A 21427-nucleotide genomic window follows, 5' to 3' on the forward strand; every position below is an offset into this window, starting at 1 on the left:
TCGTTAATTGTATGTTTTTAAAGTAATGATGAGAAGCGGCCATCAGCAGTGAGTCGATCATATATATTTGATCAATTTAGCCTTCTCAAAGCATAAGGACTTGCCTAAATTAAAATCTATATATAATATACAGTTCAAGCATATCACACATGTTAGTTTAAACGTTTAACCTTGATAATTGCGCGCTGTTGGACGAATATCGTTTGTGTGGAGACTTGAAGGCAGCTGAAGCAGCTTGAAATGGAGGCACCAGTGCAATCACTTTTTTTGTGTAAAAACTATCAAAACATAATGTCTTCATTTATGCTCATAAAGGTAGGAGTAAAATCATTCTGACCTGTAACGGGACGATTTTTCTTTTAGTGCACAGTGCACTCACAATAAACAACTCGTTGTGCGTTTATAAAATAAAGGAAAACAGAAGATGCGCTTTCTGCCGTCTGTTCTTGAACAGCATCGCTTCACAATGAACATAGAAAGCTTTAAATTACCACTTTAAAACGAAATAATTCAAATCGAAAATAGAAACCTTCATTAGGTTATCTGTAAAGATGTAAAGATATTTCTATATAAAGGCACGTCCAATGAAGAGATGGCAAGTAATTTTTTTATTCATCTCCATTATTGATGAATGTCTAAAATATAAAAATAAGGAAAAGCCTAAAACAGGCCCCATTATATTTATTTTATAATTCTATTAAAATTAAAATATTATAAAATATAGGCTACTATACAATTATAATTACAATTACAAATTATACTGGCATAGGGTATATTAAAACATAAAATTATTGTAGCTGCTTATATCAGGATTGTCACAGGATTTTGCCGTACATTTTCGTTCGTTCACAAGTGATCAAGACATTTCTCCGGAGCACAATGTTTCAAGGAGGACTGTCCAGTTTAGCTTTTCTAATATTGGAAATATTCCTGCGCTAACAACATCGACATAAAATCTGCAAAGACTTTTGCACCAAAACGCTCGCAGGGCGCAGAGTTGTTTGGGATTGTCAGTTAATAAAAAGAATAGATAGGTTAATTGGAAAAGATTGTATAGAAAGTTATTTTTTCTCAAAATGTAGCATACTCCTCTAATTGTATATACAGTACATGCAAAACTAATGTCTTTCAGAGTCTTTCAGAGCGAGTCTTATGTATAGGTCACTGAAACGTGCTGGCTCATGGATTTTATTTAGCCTATACTATAAAAAAACAGACCGTGGCCTATAACATATGTGCATTATCATTGTTGAGGAATCCTCCTGCTATTGCTATAAAATAACAATCAAATCGGAGCAGCAGCACTTATAGACTTGTATACTTTGTTATCTTGAAAGAAAAATAATATGCACGTAATTAATGTATAAGTTAATCGGGAAAAAGATGCTTGGAACTGCAAAAAAAAAAAAAGAGAGAGAGAGAGAGAGAGAGAGAGAGAGAGAGAGAGAGAGACGCAGACGTCACGTTACAAGTCAGACGCAGATGTCACGTTCATTGAGAGGAATGAATGAAGGGCAAGTAAATTGTGCATTGGCTCACACACTGCAATGAGCCGTGTGAGCACCGTGTTATGATACGTGTTAGAGAAAAAATAAATAAATTACTTCACTGCTACACGTGAATCACGCGTGACGTCTGGCTCAACACTTCACTGCCACACGTGATTTACGTGACGTCTGCGTGACGTCTACGTCACGTCTACGTCTCGTCTGCGTCTTAAAATGAATGGATTTAATAGCAAAAAAAAAAAAAAATTTAAGACGTCAGTGAGACGTTCAGTGAGACGAGTGCACGTTGCAGCGTCATATATTTGACCCCGGATGAACGCCATAGTCAGCGAACGGATTTTCTGCAAAAGCTTACATCTGAGTCTCTCCATCATAGAACGTCGACTTTATAAGAGTTTGGTGGCGTTTTTAGTGCTATTGTGTGTGGTTTTTAGAATTCGTGGCGAAGAACAGCAGAAAGACGCACTGAGATGCACCCTAGCCATGGATAGCATTAGCACGTAAGTGTCAACAGCGTTCTCCGAATGTTTATATGTTATGTATTATGATGTGTCTGATGTGTTTTGTTCATGTGCTGTTCTAGATTGTAAACATGACAACGTGGAGGAAGTGAGAGGACTTCATGAGGTATGTATGTGTTTGTTTGTGCGTGCCATGTGTATGTATGAGATTTGAGTGTGTGCGCTTGTTTGGGTTTGGATGTGTGTGTGTGTGTGTGTGTGTGTGTGTGTGTGTGTGTGTGTGTGTGTGTGTCTGTGTGTGTGAGAGAGAGAGAGAGAGTGTGTGTGTGTGTGTGTGTGTGTGTGTGTGTATGTGTGTGTGTGTGTGTGTATGTGTGTGTGTGAGAGAGAGAGAGATAATACAATATATGTAAACACAGTGTTGTGGATTTGATTTGTTTTGTTTACACACTTTCTTTCTTTCTCTCTCTTTCCTGTCTTTCAGTGACTGGCATCCAGTTGGTCAGAGAACAAACATTTTCAGTGACTGGCATCCAGTTGGTCAGAGAACAAACATTTTTTGTGACTGCCTTGAGTCTTCATACACTGAAAATACTATAAATAATGTATTTAGTTTTACAGTAGTTGGGTATTTGTAATAAGCAGACAAAGACATTTACAAATGTAAACAAATGGATTCCTTGACTTTTCTTGAAATAAAAGCTCTAAATGACATTTCCCAAACTTTTCTTGAAATAAAATACATTTTAGTTTCTGTAAGTGAAACGTGAAGAAAAAAAAATTATATATAAAAAAAAAATTATAAAAAAAAAAAAAAATACATATTACTAATTATTTCAGGAAAAGTTTAGGTGTCCTTTCAAAAAATACCATTTGGAGACTTGGTAACCAAAAAAACTACAAATGCTTTCCATAAATATTTTTTTCTTGAGTGTTTTGGTGGGCAGAGCAGTTCTGAATTGATATACATAAATGTAATGTGTTGTTTTGACTCATTTGGTCAGTTGGTTACCAGGTGTCCACTTGGGGTCTCCAAATGGCTTTTTTGAAAGGACGCCTAGGCTTTTTTTAAATAAAAGCTTACAGAAACTACATTTTTGGGAGTATCATCCTCAAATTTGAATCAAAGCATGAACAGACATTCAGCTTTATCTTTTTGGTGTTTTCAAAGCCCTATCATCCAATCCTCATCCTTTTTTCCCTAATTATATTTTATTCAAAGATATCGCAAGTCACTTTCATGTATGTTTTACCTTGTTTTACTCTGTTGCTATACTAATTTTGAGTTATTTTAACTCCAGAGTAACAAAGATTAAGGTGTCTACTTTCAATCAGTACCAGATTTATAAATATAGACCTTAGGGTTCAAGAGCTACAGACATTTTTATTTGGATAAGTCGTTTTTCAGAAAATGCTCAAAAATAGGGGCGCCGGTTAAACATAAAAAGGTCTTTCCATTTCTTTAAACAATGTTCAGGGAAAGTTCACAGAATACATCAAACAAAATTGGTAGTTCACCTAGTTTAAGTTCAAATCTATTCAACTGTGTAGGGCTAGCTCTAGCATTTGGGAGGCTGAAGAAGACTTTTTTTTAAAATCAGGTTCGGAGGGGCACCTCAATACAACCAAAGGAGCACAACAAGCTATGTGAGTGCCAGAATCCTCTCACTAAATTAAGAATTAGACCAACTAAAGTGACAGAACCCTGACATTCAGGCACATGCTGCTGTGAACTGCCAAATGAAAAATACGTATAGAGTTAGATCAAATGTCCAGTAAAAAAGGTGAAAAAGTGTGTATTAGGTCCACCATTGAATCAATGCAAACAGGAAGTGTATTGATGAAGACAGAAATAACGTGAGTAATGTGCGGAAATATGTGTGAAAAATTAGGGTGAGTGTCAGCACCAGTTATTGTAAGAGAAGAGCACAACACAAGCATTTCAACAAGCAGCAAGAAGAGATGCTATACCTGACATTCTAAGATTAACACAAACATATTTAGGGTCAGTTTTATCTGTAATTTTATTATCTGTTCCACGAAATTCAGTTTATATACTGGCATAGAGTGGTATATTTTGCTTTTGACCAAGACCAGTTTAGGACAAGCTTAAAACCAGCTCATACTTCAAAACCTAACCAGCATGTGATGTTTTTTAACAGGCAATGGGCAAAAATATGTTCTAAGAATGTTTTGCTAATATTCCCATCAAGATAGCCCTGAGATAATATAACAGAGAGAGAGTCTACCTGACATCTGGTCTAACATTATTTTTTGTTTGATTATTTTATTTTATTTTAGCTTTATTTCAATGAACAAAATGTAAAAAAAAAAAAAAAAAAAAAAAAAAAACGGAGTAAATGGTTACTATGTCTTTTTTTGTTTGTTTTAGTTTTGTTTTATTCTTTAAAGGGGACATAAAAAACAAGGATCTTCTTCTGTTTTTAACCTAAGTTTAATTATGGGCCAAAGATATATATGGCTGTAAATTGCTTTATTTCACCACTAGATGGCATGTAGCATATGCTATACAAGTCGAAAGTGTAAAAACTGAACAAAGCCACCAGATAAATGCTTAATAAATTAAAATGCTTAATAAATGAAAGTGCTAAGGATGCCACTCAAAAGTTTAGCTAAAGTTTGCAAAGGCAGGTAAAGGTAAGTCAGCGGGTCCTTTGAAATCTATAGCTAATTGCTTTATTATTAATTTCAGGTGTAATGTTTGTCGTTAAGGATATTGTGCCTTTAATGTTATTGTAGATTAGACCACTTCTGTATAAGCAAAAGGATATCTGACTGTTTAACAACATCATTGTCAGGAAAACAGCTCCGCCTTTTGACGGGAAAACGAGGCTTTCCGGATCGTACTCAGGTCAGGATGGACAAGTTGAATCGTTCCTGTTGATCAGTTCATTTTAAAGAATCGGTTCACAAAATCGATTCAGTGATTCCTTTACGTCATCGCGCAATGCGTCACAGTTTCCGTTCATCCTGCATAAATATCATTTGTATTCACAATGCTTAAATTAATGTACATCTCTTGGCTGAAATGTTTGTGTTACTTATTAAGCAGACAGTCTGAAGGAAACGGTTTACGGTTCAGCGAGTCACTTTTATGTGATTCAGTCTGATTCGCGAATGAATCTTTGGCTGCATACTGAACTGGATCAAAAGATTCTTGGAAAATATCCGAATCAAAAGAGCAATCATTAACTAACATCGGTGTCTTGGGCCTGTTTTCTGCTCCCAAAGTTCGACGTTTTCCTCAAATCTAGTAACAGCACTCTGGACTGTTAGTCACAGGGTAAGTCTGAGTTGTTTCTTAAGAGGTTTCTGAAATATGTAATACAGCAAAGTATAAATTCGACGTCACTGGTGGATGTTTACACAGTTTTCTATTTTGTTCGCAATGACTACTTCCGCCATCAATAAGCTGTCAATAACTAAATTTAACCTAGAATGTTTGTGAAAGATTTCTATTAAGATTGGGTTAAGTTGTCAGATTTGAATTCAAAAGTATAATTACCTAAATTCTTCTTGTTTCTAGCAGGTTGTCACATGTGCTTTAAATGTTGTTACTGGATATAGTAAAACTGTTGGACAAAGTAGATTGCCTGTTTTATTTTTGCAGTTGATTGATAAATTTAGTTTGAGAAAAACAAATATGTAGTTAAATACACTACCAGTCAAAAGTAGAAATTATAGAAGAATTATAGAAATTAATAGTTTTATTTAGCAAGGATGCTTTAAATTGATCAAAAGTGATGATAAAGACATTTATAATGTTACGACAATTTCTATTTCAGATGAATGCTGTTCTTCTGAACTTTCTATTCGTAAAAGAAACCTGAAAAATAATAATAATACATGTTTTTTGAGCAGCAAATCATAATATTAGAATGATTTCTATGAAATGAAAGGATAATGTGACACTGAAGACTGGAGTAATGATGCTAAAAATTCAGCTTTGAAATCACAGGAAAAATGCATTTTTAAATATTTTCAAATAGAAAACACTTATTTCAAATAGTACAAATATTTAAAATTTTGGATCAAACAAATGCAGGTTTGGTAAGCAGAAGAGACTTCTAAAAAAACATTACAAATTGTATTGTTTAAAAACTTTTGACTGGTAGTGTAGTTAATAAAAAAAGGAATGTTGGACAAAGTAGTGGTTACCTGTTTGATTTTTGCAGCTGACTGAATTTTATCATGATTTATGTTTCAATTTTGCTTGAGAAAGACAAGCATGTAGTGAAATGTCTTTTTTTTTTTTACCAGAGTTAAACAAGCTTTGTTTGTTTTCCCTCAAAGCTTGATTTAATGATTTGATGTATACCAATTGTGATGCACTGTAATGCTAATTTGCTTGTCTTTACACAGGACGTTTGGCCTTTATCACCTGTTGGAAGGCTAAAGTCTGTAGCATCATGGCTGTGACGGTGTCTAAAGGTGAGGGTTTGACGGTCATCGCCATCGCCTCAAACCCAAAGAGCAAATGGCCCGTATTGTGTCAGATTCTGGGTTTTCTCTGCTGCAGTCCAGTGTGTTCTGTGTCTCTGAATATGAAAAAGAAGCTGACGAACATCCACACAGCTCTTGGGGTGAATTAAGCAACTCTGTTTTTTAATACTTTCATTAAAAGACATCTAACATCTGACGTTGATTTTTAATGTGTATGAACAAAAATCTTCTGTTTTTTTTTTATGCCACAGACTATGCAGATAATAGTTGGATTCATCAGTATTGTGTTTGGGATTTTGCTACAAAGCATTCAGATATGGAACATCCTTACATATTCAGGGGTTGTTTTCTGGTTAGGTGGTGTGGTAAGAATTTGTCTTATTCTGCTTATTTATTAACAAGTACAGTCAAGCCCCGAAATTATTCATACCCCTGGCAAATTCTGACTTAAGTTACTTTTGTTCAACCAGAACGTTTTTTTTTTTTTTTTTTTGATTAGAAATGACACAGACGTCTCCCAGGAGATAATAAGACGATGTACGAGAGGCATCTTTTATTTACATTTGAACAAAAAGTGGCATGTCCAAAATTATTCATACCCTTCTCAATAATCAATAGAAAAGCCTTTATTGGCTATTACAGCAATCAAACGCTTCCTATAATTGCTGACCAGCTTTTTGCATGTCTCCACTGGTATTTTTGCCCATTCATCTTTAGCGATGAGCTCCAACTCTTTCAGGTTCACCCTGATCTTTAGCTCCCTCCACAGATTCTCAATTGGATTTAAGTCAGGACTCTGGCTGGGCCACTGCAAAACGTTAATGTTTTTGTCTGCTAACCATTTCTTTACCATTTTTACTGTGTGTTTTGGGTTGTTGTCATGCTGAAATGTCCACTGGTGCTCAAGGCCAAGTTTCTCTGCAGACTGCCTGATGTTGTTGTTGAGAATTTGTGATGTATTGCTCCTTTTTCATGGTGCTGTGTACTGTAATTAGGTTCCCTGGTTCCCTATGTTTGACAGTGGGGATGGTGTTCTTTGGGTTGAAGGCTTCTCCTTTTTTACGCCAAATGAAGGCTACACCTTTGTGGCCAAACAATTCAATTTTTGTTTCATCTGACCATAAAACAGAAGACCAGAAGTCTTCTTCTTTGTCCAGATGAGCATTTGCAAAGGCCAAGTGGGCTTCTGTGTGCCTTATCTGGAGAAGTGGTGTCCTCCTTGGTCTGCGTCCGTGGAACCCAGTGGTGTGCAGTGTCTGCCTTGAGATGTTGCCACCAGCAGAGCCCAGATTCATCAGGATGGCCTTGGTGGTGATCCTTGGATTCTTTTTTACCTCTCTCATTATCCTCCTGGCCAGCACAGGTGTCACTTCTGGCTTCCTTCCAACTTCCTCTGAGATTTTTCACAGTGCGGAACGTCTTGTATTTTTTAATAATACTTTGCACTGTAGCCACTGGAACTTCAAAACATTTAGATATGGTCTTATAGCCCTTTCCTGACTTGTGAGCAGCCACAATGCGCAGCCGCAGGTCCTCAGTGAGCTCCTTTGTCTTAGCCATGACTGTCCACAAACCAACAGCAGAGAGCTTCTGTTTTTCACCTGTTGAGTTGATTAAAACAGCTGTTCCCAGTGAATCAGGGTAATTAGGATGCTTTAAAACAGTTTGGACTATTTGGAATGGTATAGAACTTTGGATTTTCCTATAGACTGTGACAGTTTGCAAAGGGTATGAATAATTTTGGACATGCCACTTTTTGTTCAAATGTAAATAAAAGATGATAAATATTTTTTTCCACAATGATGCCTCTTGTACATCGTCTTATTATCTTTTGGGAGAAGCCTGTCTCATTTCTGGTCAAAAAAAACTTGCTGGTTGAATAAAAGTAACTTTAAGTCAGAGTTTGCCAGGGGTATTAATAATTTTGGGCTTGACTGTATATATGTTTGAGAAGATGAGAAGGAAGAAATCTACTGTAAAATGCATGTGCAATTTTAATTATTTTGGGCGGGTAGCATTCAGGACTTGTTATCTATGTATTTTCATTGAATTTGATTTGCTAGTGTTTTATGTCATCAGTTGTGATGGATCCAATGAATATGATTAAACCTAATGTACACTTTTAATTTCAATATGTTTGGATACACAGAGGTTTTTAATAGTTTTCTTTTTAGGTCATTGTAATTGGAATCGTGACTATTCTTGCAGTTAAGTTTCCCAGTCCTTTTCTGGTACGTGCCTATCAAAGCCATATTATATACACTTTATCAGTGTTTTTAAAAGTTATGTTGAACATCACCAGTTTATATTGTTTGTGTTTTACAGCTGGTCATCACAGTGATTCTGAATATAGTCAGCGCTGCATTGGCTATCACATTTGTTGTACTGTATTCAGTGGATCTGGCAACTGGAAATAACCTATACTGCAATAACGGTTATTACTCGTCTTACGACAATGCAACACCTTCCCCTGAATGGATGAGGCTAAGCGAGATCTGTATGCAGTACAAGTATCTCAATAAGGTAATGTTTATTTTTTTTCGTTTTATTTATTAGATTTTGTAGGATCAAAAGACCAAAGTTGGTGAAGCTATTTTAGTTTGTGGTTTCACAAGCTCTTGCTAATTCAGAGTTATTGCATGAATCTAATCTAATCTAAGTATTATACTTAAAGTGGGTTAGTAGAAAAATATATAACATACAGTGGAGGTCAGAAGTTGACATACACCTTGTTGTTAAGTGTTAATTACTTTACCAAAAATAAGAGGGATCAAACAAACTGCGTGATATTTTTTATTTAGTACTAACCTGAATAAGATATTTCACATAAAAGACATCTACATATAGTCCACAAGAGAAAATAATAGTTTACATGCACTTGATTCTTAATAGTGTGTTGTTACCTGAATGATCCACAGCTGTTTTTTTTGTTGTTGTTGTTTTTGTTGTGATAGTTGTTCATGATTCCCTTGTTTGTCCTGAACAGTTAAACTGCCTGCTGTTCTTCAGAAAAATTCTTTAGGTCCCACAAATTCTTTGGTTTTTCAGCATTTTTGTGTGTTTGATCCCTTTCCAACAATGATTGAATTGTTTTGAGATCCATTTTTTACACTGAGGACAACTGAGGGACTCATATGCAACTATTACAGAAGGTTCAAACGCTCACTGATGCTTCAGAGGCAAAAACAGTGCATTAAGAGCCGGGCGGTGAAACCTTTTTGAATTTAAAATCAGGGTAAATATAACTTATTTTGTCTCATGGGAAACATATAAGTACCTTCTGTAGCTTATGAAGGGCAGTACTAAAAAAAAAAAAAATGATATTTAAGCAAGATAAGAAAAAATTACACCTCTTTATTCTGTTCAAATGTTTACACCCCAGCTCTTAATGCATTGTGTTTCCATCTTTTATGTGAAATATCTTATTCAGGTCAGTATTAAATAAAAAATAACATGCATTCTGTATGATCCCCCTTATTTAGATAAAATCAATTACATTTTGTTGATTCTGCAAGGTGTATGCAACTTTTGGCCTCAACTGTAATTTATATTTCAATCAGAGCAGTATTACTCTGTAAAACACTGATGGTTCTTGAATTATATTATTTCAGATTGAATTAGAGTTGATGTTCGTACTGTGTTTCTTATCTTATACATTATCTTATACATGTAGGCCTTATCGACCATTACTTTCCTCAAATGACACTCTGATCTTTACCCACCTCTAGATCATCCTCGGAGGACTTGATATCATGATGATAGTGCTGTCCGTCCTTCTGCTCTGTGTGACAATCAGTTTCTGTGTTTTGACTGGGAAAGCTTTGTGCAAGAAGGATGAGGATGCCAAGGTACTGTATTATCAGCACTATTACAACAATCAATCAGTCAAATCCACTGTCATCAAGAAAGTTTCAAAAACTGCTCTGTTTCTTTTGCTCTGTGTTTGCAGTTGGTGGAGGATCCAGAACTTCACAAGCCGCTTATGGAAGATGCCACTGCTGATCCTGCATGTTAGAGAGACAAGATATAGAGCAACAAATATATACAGTACATACAACACCACTCAATATAGTAATGAGATGATTTCCAATATGTTTATTCTAATCAGGTGTTTTCCTTAAGCGTTTGATTACTGCTAGAAAATGAGGGCTGCTTTTTGAAATGAATGTCTTGAGCACTTTGGTTCTTTTTATATTAAGTTTAAAATGCGTACAAATTTATATTATTTGTCTCCGTTCAAATCTGATCTTAGATTAACAATGTTTTCACACAATAAAAAATTGAAATCTTATAAAACACAATAAAAATCTGACATTTAAAGCAATAGTTCAGCCAAAAATTGAAATCTTTACTTACCATCAGACTATCGAAGATTTACAGTAGATTTATTTCTTTAAATGAACAGATTTTTTACCACTCCAGTCCATCAACTAACATCTTGTGAAGTGAAAAGCTGCATGTTTGTGAGAAACATATCCGTCATTAAGTCCTACACCTGGAATGTCCTTAGGGTGATTTTAGGCTAAATTTCCATTTTTGACTGAACTGTTTCTTTGAGAAAAGTGTTTCCAAAGAACACATTTCTACAATTCTGAATCTACCTTTATGTCACTGAGCCTTAATGTAGTAAAAATATTTCAATCACTTTTCACATTTAACGATACTGAAAGTCTTTTGCTTACATAAAGGTACAAAACATTTCAGAACAACAGTGACTTCACTTGTATTATCTTTTTGTGGCTGTTTGCACGATTTCACCACCAGGTGGTGTAACGATGCTTGAGTTTTATGCAAATCATTTGCCTTTGAAAGATACATAACTTTGCCAAGGCTACCAGACAGAATTCTGTTAAACATTATTAAAAGTAGGGAAAACATTCCACCATTTGTTTGTTTGTTTGTTTTTGTGATAGTTGTTCATGAGTCCCTTGTTTGTCCTGAACAGTTAAACTGCCTGCTGTTCCTCAGAAAAATCTTTTAGATCCCACACATTCTTTGGTTTTTCAGCATTTTTGTGTATTTGAACCCTTTCCAACAATGACTGTGTCGTTTTAAGATCCATTTTTACACACTGAGTGCAAACGAGGGACTCATATGCAACTATTACAGAAGGTTCAAATGCTCACTGATGCTCCAGAAGGAAAAAACGATGCATTACACATCTACATCTTGTTCAAAAGTTTACACCCCCAGCTCTTAATGCACTGTTTCCTAGTGGAGCATCAGTGAACGTTTGAACTTTCTGTAATAGTTGCATATTAGTCCCTCAGTTGTCCTCAGTGTGAAAAGATGGATCTCAGAATCATACAGTCATTGTTGGAAAAGGTTCAAATACACAAAAATGCTGACAAACCAAAGAATTTGTGTGAGCTGAAGAACAGCAGGCAGTTTAACTGTTCATGACAAACAAGGGACTCATGAACAACTATCACTTAACAGCTGTGGATCATTTAGGTAACAACACAGTATATATATGGCCATTTTTTCTATTTCTGTTTAGATTTCTTTATTGTAACTGTGTAAATTTAAGCATTTCTTAATGGTTGGTCTTACATTTGCCAACGTTTGCTACCACTTCTGACACTGACAAGATTAATATGCCAAAATTAATAATTTTGATTGTATCACAGCACTTTATATATATCATCACAAAATAAACCAACATTTCTTTTGCTGTAAGGACGGTCCCACTATCTTTCTTATCAAGAAGACCTATTATTAAATAAAGACAAAAATATTGATCTGAGTAAAAAATATTTTTGCAAGAAGTTGTGAAATGATACAAGATGCATGAAACCGTAAACCAGCTCTGTTACGCGTGCTTCCTCCCGCAGTCAATAATTACTGTTTCTGGGAGGTCAGTTTTCTTGATCAGGAACAAACATATCAAGGTAGCTGTTTTTTTTAGATTTCATACCACAGGTATGTCTGTGGTTGAGCTTCAATGGAATTACTTTGATGCTGAATCACTGGGTGCCACTTTTGTTCCTTGCAGGAGACTCACTAATTCAAAGCAGCTGAAACCATCAGCAAGAGTCAGAGCTTCAAATTATAGTATTTTCATATCCATACAAAGGCGTTTATCCTTGCTGCAATGTAGTTTCCGTGCTTGGTTCATTCACAGCTGCTTGATACTTTTACATTTATGTGATGATGTGATGATTTACGCTGTCTGTATGCTTTGTGGTCTTATTTATACAGTCCAGATGGATTTTAAGTTGTTGAAGTTTTGCATCAAGAAACAAATAGTTTTTCTTTGCTTTTTAATAGGCGTTTTTCCTTTCAGTTAATCAGAATCAGCTTCTGCCGTTGGTGCCAGAAGCGTCAGCATTTGGAAAACACAGTAATTATAAACACAGAATGACATAATTACAGTTAAAATGGCACAGAATAGTGTGTACTGTGAGTTTCGAAGGTAAGAGCATGTTCATATATACAAATAAGTAAATATGAATTGCTTATGAAAAATGTGACCTGTGAGGAAAGATGTTCTTATATCTGGATGTTTTGGTGCCCACAACCCTTTAACTTCTCTATATTTTCAAGGCATTATAAACCTATAGATGCTCCATAATGCCAGCTTTGAACTAACTATTAAGATTGTGTGTTAGATGGATTCGTTATGGACTATGGGCCTACTGACAGTAAACTTCATATTCCAGGGTAAAATTAATAAAACCCCTGACGTTGATTAGTCATTATTGATTTCTTTTTTTTTTTTTTTACTTAAATGCCAAATCTGTTTGCTTTTTGTCATGCATATGCTATATTTCCAGATCTTCTGACCAAGAGCCATGGGTACCTCTCAAGAAAAACCAAGTTTACTTTTTATGTAAACATTTAGACTTTTTGTATTCAGCTTGTTAGTCCAGGAAGAACCTCAGGATACTGAGGATTTTCCACATCAGCATCCAATCCTGTCGGGTGAGCTTGTGCATTATTGGAGCCACTCACCTAATAAACATTTATTGGATCTTTTTCAGGCTGAAATTGGCCCAAAATGAAATTATTTCAATGGAGACTGCATTAAGGAAGAACCAAGGTAACATTGAGGCAATAAATGGCAGCACAATGTATTTTTGCATCTCACGCGAAACCGTTCTGACACACGTGATGTTTTTCTGCGTTCCTGAGGTCACCTGATGGGGCCGGACTCAATGTGAGGCACTGTGGCCAAATCATATTCATGGAAAAGTCATTTTGGACTGATTAAAAGAATCTCTTAAGCTATTTACAAGCAGACGAAGTGCATGCTCATTCCGAGGTTGGGCAGAGTTGAGTTTCTTTGCGATTAGTTGGGAATGTTTCTAGAGGAAAGAACGTTGCTAATTCTCATTTAAAAATGACAAATTTCAACTTGTCTGAAATAAACCCTAAATGTAACTTTTTATTCTGTTGCCTGCTGCTGTTCTGTCGCTGGAGGTCATATTGAGGCCCTGTGGCCTTGCCAATGGAGTTGCAAAAACACAAAGCCTGAAAACAAGCAAGTCACGCTTACTAAGCCTGCGTCATGATGCAAGACTGCACAGACATAAAACCAGACAGCCAAAAGTCCCTTGGAGATCCCACTTATACCCTTTAGATGAGAAGTGAAAGGATGCTGAAGACAAATCTTATATGTCAACATTTTTTTCTCTAAGCAACTGCACACTCTTTCATTTTAAGTAGACATAGAGATGTGCCAAACTGTAGTTTTGTTCTAAAACCTCCTGAGCTACTTAGACAGCATTATTCTGCAAAGTCAGAGTAGTCTGCTGCAAACGGTACCAAAGTTTTTGCCAAATTTAGAGGTAGAATCACATCCTTTACAATGAATGAAACCCCAAAATGCCCTGCAGTATAAGCTCAGGCCCAAAAATGCGTTCTTAACCTTTAGGTTATGAAAACATCATTTCTAATCATTTCTATCATTCCTCAGACTGCACAAAAATACATTTGTAGTGATGTATGGTTTTTTTCATGCTTATGGAACATTAGAGAAAACATTCATTTTTGAATGTTCTCTCAATCATCCAAAATAAGTAGTAACTAGTAACATTTAAAAAATGTGAGATCTAAAATGTTTCAGAAAAACACTGCATGTCAGTTTTTGTGCAAACACGCTGATTACTTTAAATGAACATTCTGTTAACCTTACTGTTAGTAACTTTACATTAGTCTGTTTACGTATGTTCCTATTGGGTAAAATCCAACATGTAAAACAAGGTAAGAGAATTATACTGTTGACTTTAAGTATTGACATTCCATTCAGTACTAAAAAAGGACATACAACATAGTTTAGTCCTAGTAAACTGCCTGATATTTGTTTGTGGGCTATGTATATTTATGCTTACTAACTAGAGTATATAATGATAGATTATCCAAACAATATGCTAGTGTTAAATACTACATTCATGCCATATAGGCCTGGTTTCACGGACAGGGCTTAGACTAAACCAGGATTAGGGCATCACTGTAAACCCTAATAAGTTCAGACTACTCAAATGATTTGAGGAAAGTGATTCCCTCAGTTCGTTTGAGTAATGGGAAAATGACAGCTCGATTTATTGAGTTGAACGAATGTGGTCTCTTCATTGAATTAACTTAAATGTTTAAGTACAGATAACTTAAAAGGGCTAACAGACTAAACTTCCTAAATTTTCAGCTTATATATAAATATATATATATTCTACTTGTATTAAATAATTTATAAATCATTAAAACAAGGTTTTTTTTCCACATCAACCACTTTATTAGGCTTATACTGCATTTACATTACTTATAACAGTAAGCTCACATTTATAAAATTCATGAACAAAATCATGAGCTCCTTTTTTAACAGTAAACTCATATTTTTGTCTGTAAGCCCACACTGTCATATTTTTAAAAGACATATGTACAACAAAATAGCTAATTTTTAATTTTAACAGTAAGCTCACATTTCCAGAAAGACATGAACAGCATCATGAGCTTACATTTTTTTAAAGTACATTCACATTTTTTAACAGTAAACTCCTATTTTTGACTGTAAACTCACATTTAATATCACATTTTTAAACAAAACAGCTCATTTTTAATAGTAAGCTTACATTTTTAAAAGACATGAACAACAACATAAGCATTTTTTTAACAGTTAACTGTTTTAAATGTAAACCTATTATTTATTTATTTTTTCACATTTTTACAAGACAAATTTGAGATATACCAGTTCCTTGGAGTGTGTGTTATACAAAAAAAAAAAAAAAAGGTGTTTCTTCTCTGTTGGTGAAAGTCTTACTGACTGTTAACATAAACATGTTTTTAATTTCCAATGTAAAGGTCATTTTCATTTTTTTTTTCCTCAGCTGACAAGAAAAGCACAAAACCTGTAACATAAATTTGTCCAAACAGAAGGCACATTGATTCAGGAAGGTCACTTAGATTGTCCATCACCACTTTTCCAAGAGTTGAGAGGCTGAAGAGTAGTCCCATCTTCAACTATTACAATCCCCACTGACAACAGCAAGATTTGAGCTGTGATCATCAGACATCTATTAAAGATGAAAAAACATTATCAAATTAAAGTTAATTCACATGCATGCAAGCTCATGTAGATTTCAAACAGTGCAACTTAATCTTAAGGAACAGTTCACCCAAAAATGCAAATTCTGTCATTGCTCACTCTCATGTCATTCCACACCCCTAACACCTTTGTTCTTCTTCCAAACAAAAATTAAGATTTTTTTAAGGAAACCCAAGAGATTTCTGTTTCTCCAGAGATCCAATGTAACATTTTCAAGGTCTAGAAAAAAAATCCATGAGACTTCGGTGGTTTAAACTCAATTTTATGAAGCAGCACGAGTGTTTAGTGCAAAAACATGTAATTTACCACTTACAAAATAAAATTATTCAAGGCCTGTTCAGATTTCAGATCTTGCGTGAACACAAAACACATGCACTGTGATGCTCTCGTGAACATGCATTGGGGATCTGTATTTTTAATAGTTTTTATAGTTTGTTTCATGCAAACCTAAGCATGTGCGTTGTTTAATAAAATTGAGGTTAAATCACTGGAACCACATGTCTTTCTTACCTTTTCTTGTCCGTCTATGGAGAAATGGAAAACTCTTGAAAATTATTTTAAAAATCTTCATTTGTGTTCCAAAGAGGAACGGAAGTCTTACGAATATGGAATGACACGAGGGTAACTACTGACAAAATTCTAATTTTTGAGTGAAATAACACTTTAGATTCAAATTTATATAATGAGTGTGAGTGATCTAATGTGTGCTTGTCTTTTTGACATTATTTTCTACATGGAATACTTACCAAACATGTCGAAGAAATCCCCAAACATCTCCAAACACAAGAGGTGGTCCTTGGAGCACAAGAGTTCGGTCCTCAGTCGGCTCTGACAACTTCTGTGTGAAAACAAAAAAACAATTATATTAAATCTAACCACTGGCTATTACTACTTTTTTTTTTAATGAAATTCATAACAGCATTTAAATCAGGGGTGTCAATTCTTGGAGGGACAGAGCCCTGCAGAGTTTAGATGAAATCCTAATTAAACACACCTGATCCAACTAAGTTAACGTTGTTACAACATTTTTGCACGTCTTTCCCGACAGTAAAAAGTCAACAAATCGCTCACAGGGACATGTAAAACAGTCACAGCTCTGCTAATGGTAACTTGATTAAAAACAAAATGCAGATAGGATTGAATACATTTTATAAAATCTATTAAAAACGAATAATTAATATTATGCACCAAGAACACATTACATGAACAGAATTATTAATTAAAAACATAGGCCTATCTCTGTAAATGTGTCACAATTTCGTTAATTTTTAGCTTTGCATTGTTCTCCTCATGAAACCTTTAGTAAACCTGCATTAATAGCCACACGGATGCAATATACTGTTACAAACGTATTTTCATTCTCAACTGTTTATGATCATTTAAGACATAACTGACAAGGGTTTACGTGAATCACCAAGCGAGAGCCTCATTTTGAAATATTTTTGCGTGCATTTGACCGTTTATGCGCGCACCTTGAGGTAAAAGCGAACTTTAACGGTACATGTCCGTGTTTTGTTCCCTCATAAGCGCATACACAACAGCGCAAGTTCTCATTCTCGCTTTTAAAAACACAACATCAAAGAAACATGAATAAATTAAGCAAGTCACAACGTACAGGCGTGTTAAACATTAACTTACCAGCGTAATCCATGGGCCTTCGTCACGACCGACTCCATCCCTGTCCCTGCCTGCTTCACGACCGCCTGCCTGCAAGTGCCGCTGGGGGAGGAAAAAAAGTTAAGCGGGAAATTCAAATGTTCTTATAGAAATTTAGAAACTCCGGCATATTTATAAGTACAAAATACTCCAAAAATAAAAACGGAACCAAGCAAAATTTACACTTATATTTTACCATTAACCTACCTGTGTAACTTCACTCTAATGAATCTTTCACGACGGCTTTCTTCCCACCTGCTTTACCGCCAGCTTACTTGTGCTGCTACTGGAGCAAAACAAAAAATAGCATTGGAATAACGTGTAAATCAATTTAAAAAAATGTATATGAGCGTTTAAATCTCTACTTACTGATTTAACTTTTGTCTTTCTTGTGTCAGATGGTTTCTGCTAGTGCGTCTGTCCTGCTGGTTCTTCAGCAAAATTCAGCATGACGAGAAAAAATACCGCCTTGTGTCATATAACTTATATCGACCAATCAGCGCGGTTGTCAAAGCAGAATTTCAAGTGCGACCAATCATTTTAAATAGACATTGTGAATCTTTCAAATTAATTAAAATGTTGAGTTCAGATAACTTAAAATATCAATTAAAAAGTTTTTTGCTGCCAAATGAGTAAGTTAACCACACCTGTTTAAGTTTTGATGCCAAAACTTGGTATTTTAAGTAATGTCAAGTTATATTAACTTAATCTCTTTATTAATGACAACAGTGGGGTTTACAGTGTAGTTGAATTATGTCATTTAAGTCATTTTTTTTAAACATGCCTTAGAAAAAAACATTACTGGTGTGCATCTTGAGACAAAACAAGAGCACAGACATATTTTAAGATCAATCAGGGCAAGTTTCTTTCAGCTGAAACAGCCCAGACTTACATTTTAGTCTGGGAGTGATTTTTTTACGATGCGTCATCGAATATAAACAATGCAACTTAACTGAATTAAACTCTGATATTTTGCTGATTGTTGCTACTAAAAATAGTCCATTACTGTCATGTGTTGACCGGTCAGACCGAGAAAAAAACATTTGGAATAGACTGCCAAAAGTTATAACAAATCAAGGAGATGAGTGCAAAAAACTGTCTGAGGAACAATAGGCATTTGTGGTTGGCCAAACTGAACCAGGATTTCTAGGGCAAGAATCTTGACAAATTTCATGTTTGTTCTTATAATTTCTGGTCAGGCAGGTGAAAATATTAGGCTAATATCTTAATTAATACTAATCATATGCAACTTTACCACCTATTGACTTTAGTTTGTCAAAATTGTGCTCTTTCCTGCTTACTAAGTCCTTCTCTATATGATTTAGCAGCTTTCACACATTTGTTTCTGAGGTTTAGAGAGCATCAATTAGCAGAACAACATATTTAGTAGTACATTAACTTTGCAATCCATGCTATTGTTTCCATCCAAATATTGCCAATATGGCTGTGCATCTGGGGAACTGACCAAATCGTGATGTAAGTGCAAACCCTCTACTGTAATTTTGAGATTACAACATTACGTTCTACTTGGTGCTGTTCACCTTAAAGTGTCATCGGATGCAAACTAACTTTTGTTGTTTGAACATTAATGTGTGTTGGCAGTTTGTGTACACAACCACCCTACAATGATATGATATGATGATCCACCCAGTGTTTTTTTTTTTATCTTTAAAAGTAATGTCCCCTTTTTAAAATCAGGTCATTCTCAGCTTCTTGTCGTTGTGACGAAACACAGACAGAGACCGCTCCCACAATAGCAGATTGACATGAGCGCCTTAACTTAGACCCGCCCTCACTTAGCTGAAACAGTCCGACTCTGATCGCCATTTTGTCGACTCGGGAGCAGAGGAAGACAAGAATGTCTCAGATTGAGCGATTAAGGTGTTCTGTTGTTAGATGTAATAACTCCCGACATCTGAGCTGCCGAAGACGCAGAGGATAACGTTTCTTACGTTTTTAAAAGGAAAGCGCCGATCCCGATGTACATACGTGTTTGTTAGTGTGAATCATTCCTGATGCAGCTTAACCCTCAGCAGAAGTGAGTATAAGGGTTTTTATGCATCTTTGCAAATGGCCTTTCTCAATAATGTGCTTGTTTGCAGCTAAACGCGGCTAACTGTGGCTAAAGTAAACATCACGTAAACATCAGAGCTCGTTTGCATTTAAAGGGGCCATGCAATAAAATGAGTTGAGTTTTTGCAGAGCTGATTTTGACAAGGTAAAAGGGTGTTTTTTACTCTACTATTTAGAATTTTGAAACAAAGTATATTATAGATTTTTTATTAAGACCCTAAAGAATCATATGAACTTGTAGAAAATGGGCATCCAATGACCCCTTTAACGCCTAAATAGGCCGAATCTGCACCAGTCAGATGAAACAAGTCTGGCTAACAACTCGTAGCTCTCTAAAGTCCTAGTTTATCAGGTGTAATTACGAGTTCTGCTAGGACGTGAACAACACACAAGTTGTAATCTCATAATTACGGTAATTCCAACATGGTGTGAACGCACCTAAACTCCACTGAAATCACTTGTGAACAAGTGCTAGAGTTGTACCCTTAAATCCAGAATGGTTAGATTTGTCAGTGATGAGCTTTAGTGCCTTGTTTCTGGCAAGCAGTTGTAAATGGCATATTTGTTGGTGTGTTTTAGTTGCATTTTTCCAACCACCAGTTGGTTCGCTGTAAAGGAAATGGATTGAATTATTGATTTTGAAAGTGTCTTTATAGCTTTTGTCCTGTCACATGTGGTTTTGCTTGGCTGTGACGTAAGCTAAAGGCTTTTGGCATTAATATACTACTGACAAGCACAGCTGCTGCAGTATTTACTCAGTCCAGATGCATTGATGAGGAGCTGCTGGATGTGGAAAGTACCAAAACGCCAGTTTTCTTCCTTAGTGACCGGTGAAGCAATTGTGCAATAGAGAAGGGCTGTCATCCTTAGAATGAGACTTGGGGATCATCATAATTATTGCCTTGATTTAAGTTCTTCTCAGGTTTTTTAAAGTCATATTAAGGTTAATTTGTTAAACGCATTAATTTAGCTTATGTTTTGTCATGATTTGATGTTATGTATTTTAGAACATTTTCCCATCTACAGTACACTTAAGAAATGGTGGGTGTAGAAACAGTTTTCTTTAAGTTTGGGTTAAATGTTTTACCCAGCCTTCTGGGTAGTTTTAATGTAACTCAACTATTGTTTAAAACTTACTATATGGTTGGCTTAAAATGAACCCAAAATAGATCGCAAATCAGACACACAATTACTATTAATAAACGTTAATTACCAACCTATTTTGGGTACATTTTAAGCAAGAAATATAGTTATTTTTAAGCATTTTGGTCCATATTTTACCCAGTTTTTAACCCAGCATTTTTTGTAAAACCTTTTCAAAATACAGGTAAAACGCCTTTACAAAATAAATTCCATCACATTTTCTTTACACATTACATTTTGCCCTGTTTTTTTTTTTTTTTTACAAAATTTTGTAAAGTGTAGCAGTGATTTTATATGAATCTGTGGTGTTGTTATATTGTTGTCTTTGCTTTTAAATGTAAAGCGTTGGCATTTTTGTTTTCTATTCTAGGTTTGTTTTTGACCACTGTCATAGGGTGGGACAAATCCTGAGATAATAATAGATCCGTTTGTGGCTCCTCTGCATAATTACAGGGTTTGATGGGTGTTTCACAGAAAAAAATCTATTCCTACGCCCAGTGAAACATGAAGTGCAGGAGGACGTACAACATCAAAACTGTCCAGTGACTGTCTAAAAATGCATTTGGAAGAATTCCATAATG

The 21427-nt window shown here is 35.3% G+C and overlaps 1 protein-coding gene and 2 long non-coding RNA genes across 3 annotated transcripts; 2 read left to right on the top strand and 1 right to left on the bottom strand.

Moving 5' to 3' along the window:
* The first annotated feature begins 1912 nt into the window (after positions 1-1912).
* On the top strand, positions 1913-2664 carry LOC141342335 (uncharacterized). The gene is made up of 3 exons (XR_012356682.1): positions 1913-2008; positions 2092-2135; positions 2493-2664. It is a non-coding gene; the product is annotated as an uncharacterized lncRNA (long non-coding RNA).
* Positions 2665-5114: 2450 nt separating this feature from the next.
* On the top strand, positions 5115-10757 carry LOC141342579 (uncharacterized). Its single transcript, XM_073847064.1, has 7 exons — positions 5115-5273; positions 6353-6573; positions 6685-6798; positions 8608-8664; positions 8759-8956; positions 10162-10281; positions 10383-10757. Exons 2-7 carry the CDS (start codon positions 6400-6402, stop codon positions 10446-10448), a joined length of 729 nt encoding a protein of 242 aa, XP_073703165.1. The 5' UTR covers positions 5115-5273; positions 6353-6399; the 3' UTR covers positions 10449-10757.
* A 4869-nt stretch (positions 10758-15626) lies between these two features.
* Positions 15627-17882, bottom strand: LOC141343415 (uncharacterized). The gene is made up of 4 exons (XR_012356741.1): positions 17838-17882; positions 17613-17693; positions 16721-16812; positions 15627-15942 (listed from the first exon to the last, which is right to left on the bottom strand). It is a non-coding gene; the product is annotated as an uncharacterized lncRNA (long non-coding RNA).
* Between the last annotated feature and the right edge of the window lie 3545 nt (positions 17883-21427).

Source organism: Garra rufa, chromosome 9, assembly GCF_049309525.1.
Source record: "Garra rufa chromosome 9, GarRuf1.0, whole genome shotgun sequence".
NCBI lineage: Eukaryota > Metazoa > Chordata > Actinopteri > Cypriniformes > Cyprinidae > Garra > Garra rufa.

Bases quoted from the DNA above. Each gene is read 5' to 3' on its own strand.
- LOC141342579 (XM_073847064.1), top strand. From the start codon at position 6,400: ATGGCTGTGACGGTGTCTAAAGGTGAGGGTTTGACGGTCATCGCCATC. The intron at 8,957-10,161 runs GTAATGTTTATT...ACCCACCTCTAG, and splicing joins AGTACAAGTATCTCAATAAG to ATCATCCTCGGAGGACTTGA. The intron at 10,282-10,382 runs GTACTGTATTAT...CTGTGTTTGCAG, and splicing joins AGAAGGATGAGGATGCCAAG to TTGGTGGAGGATCCAGAACT.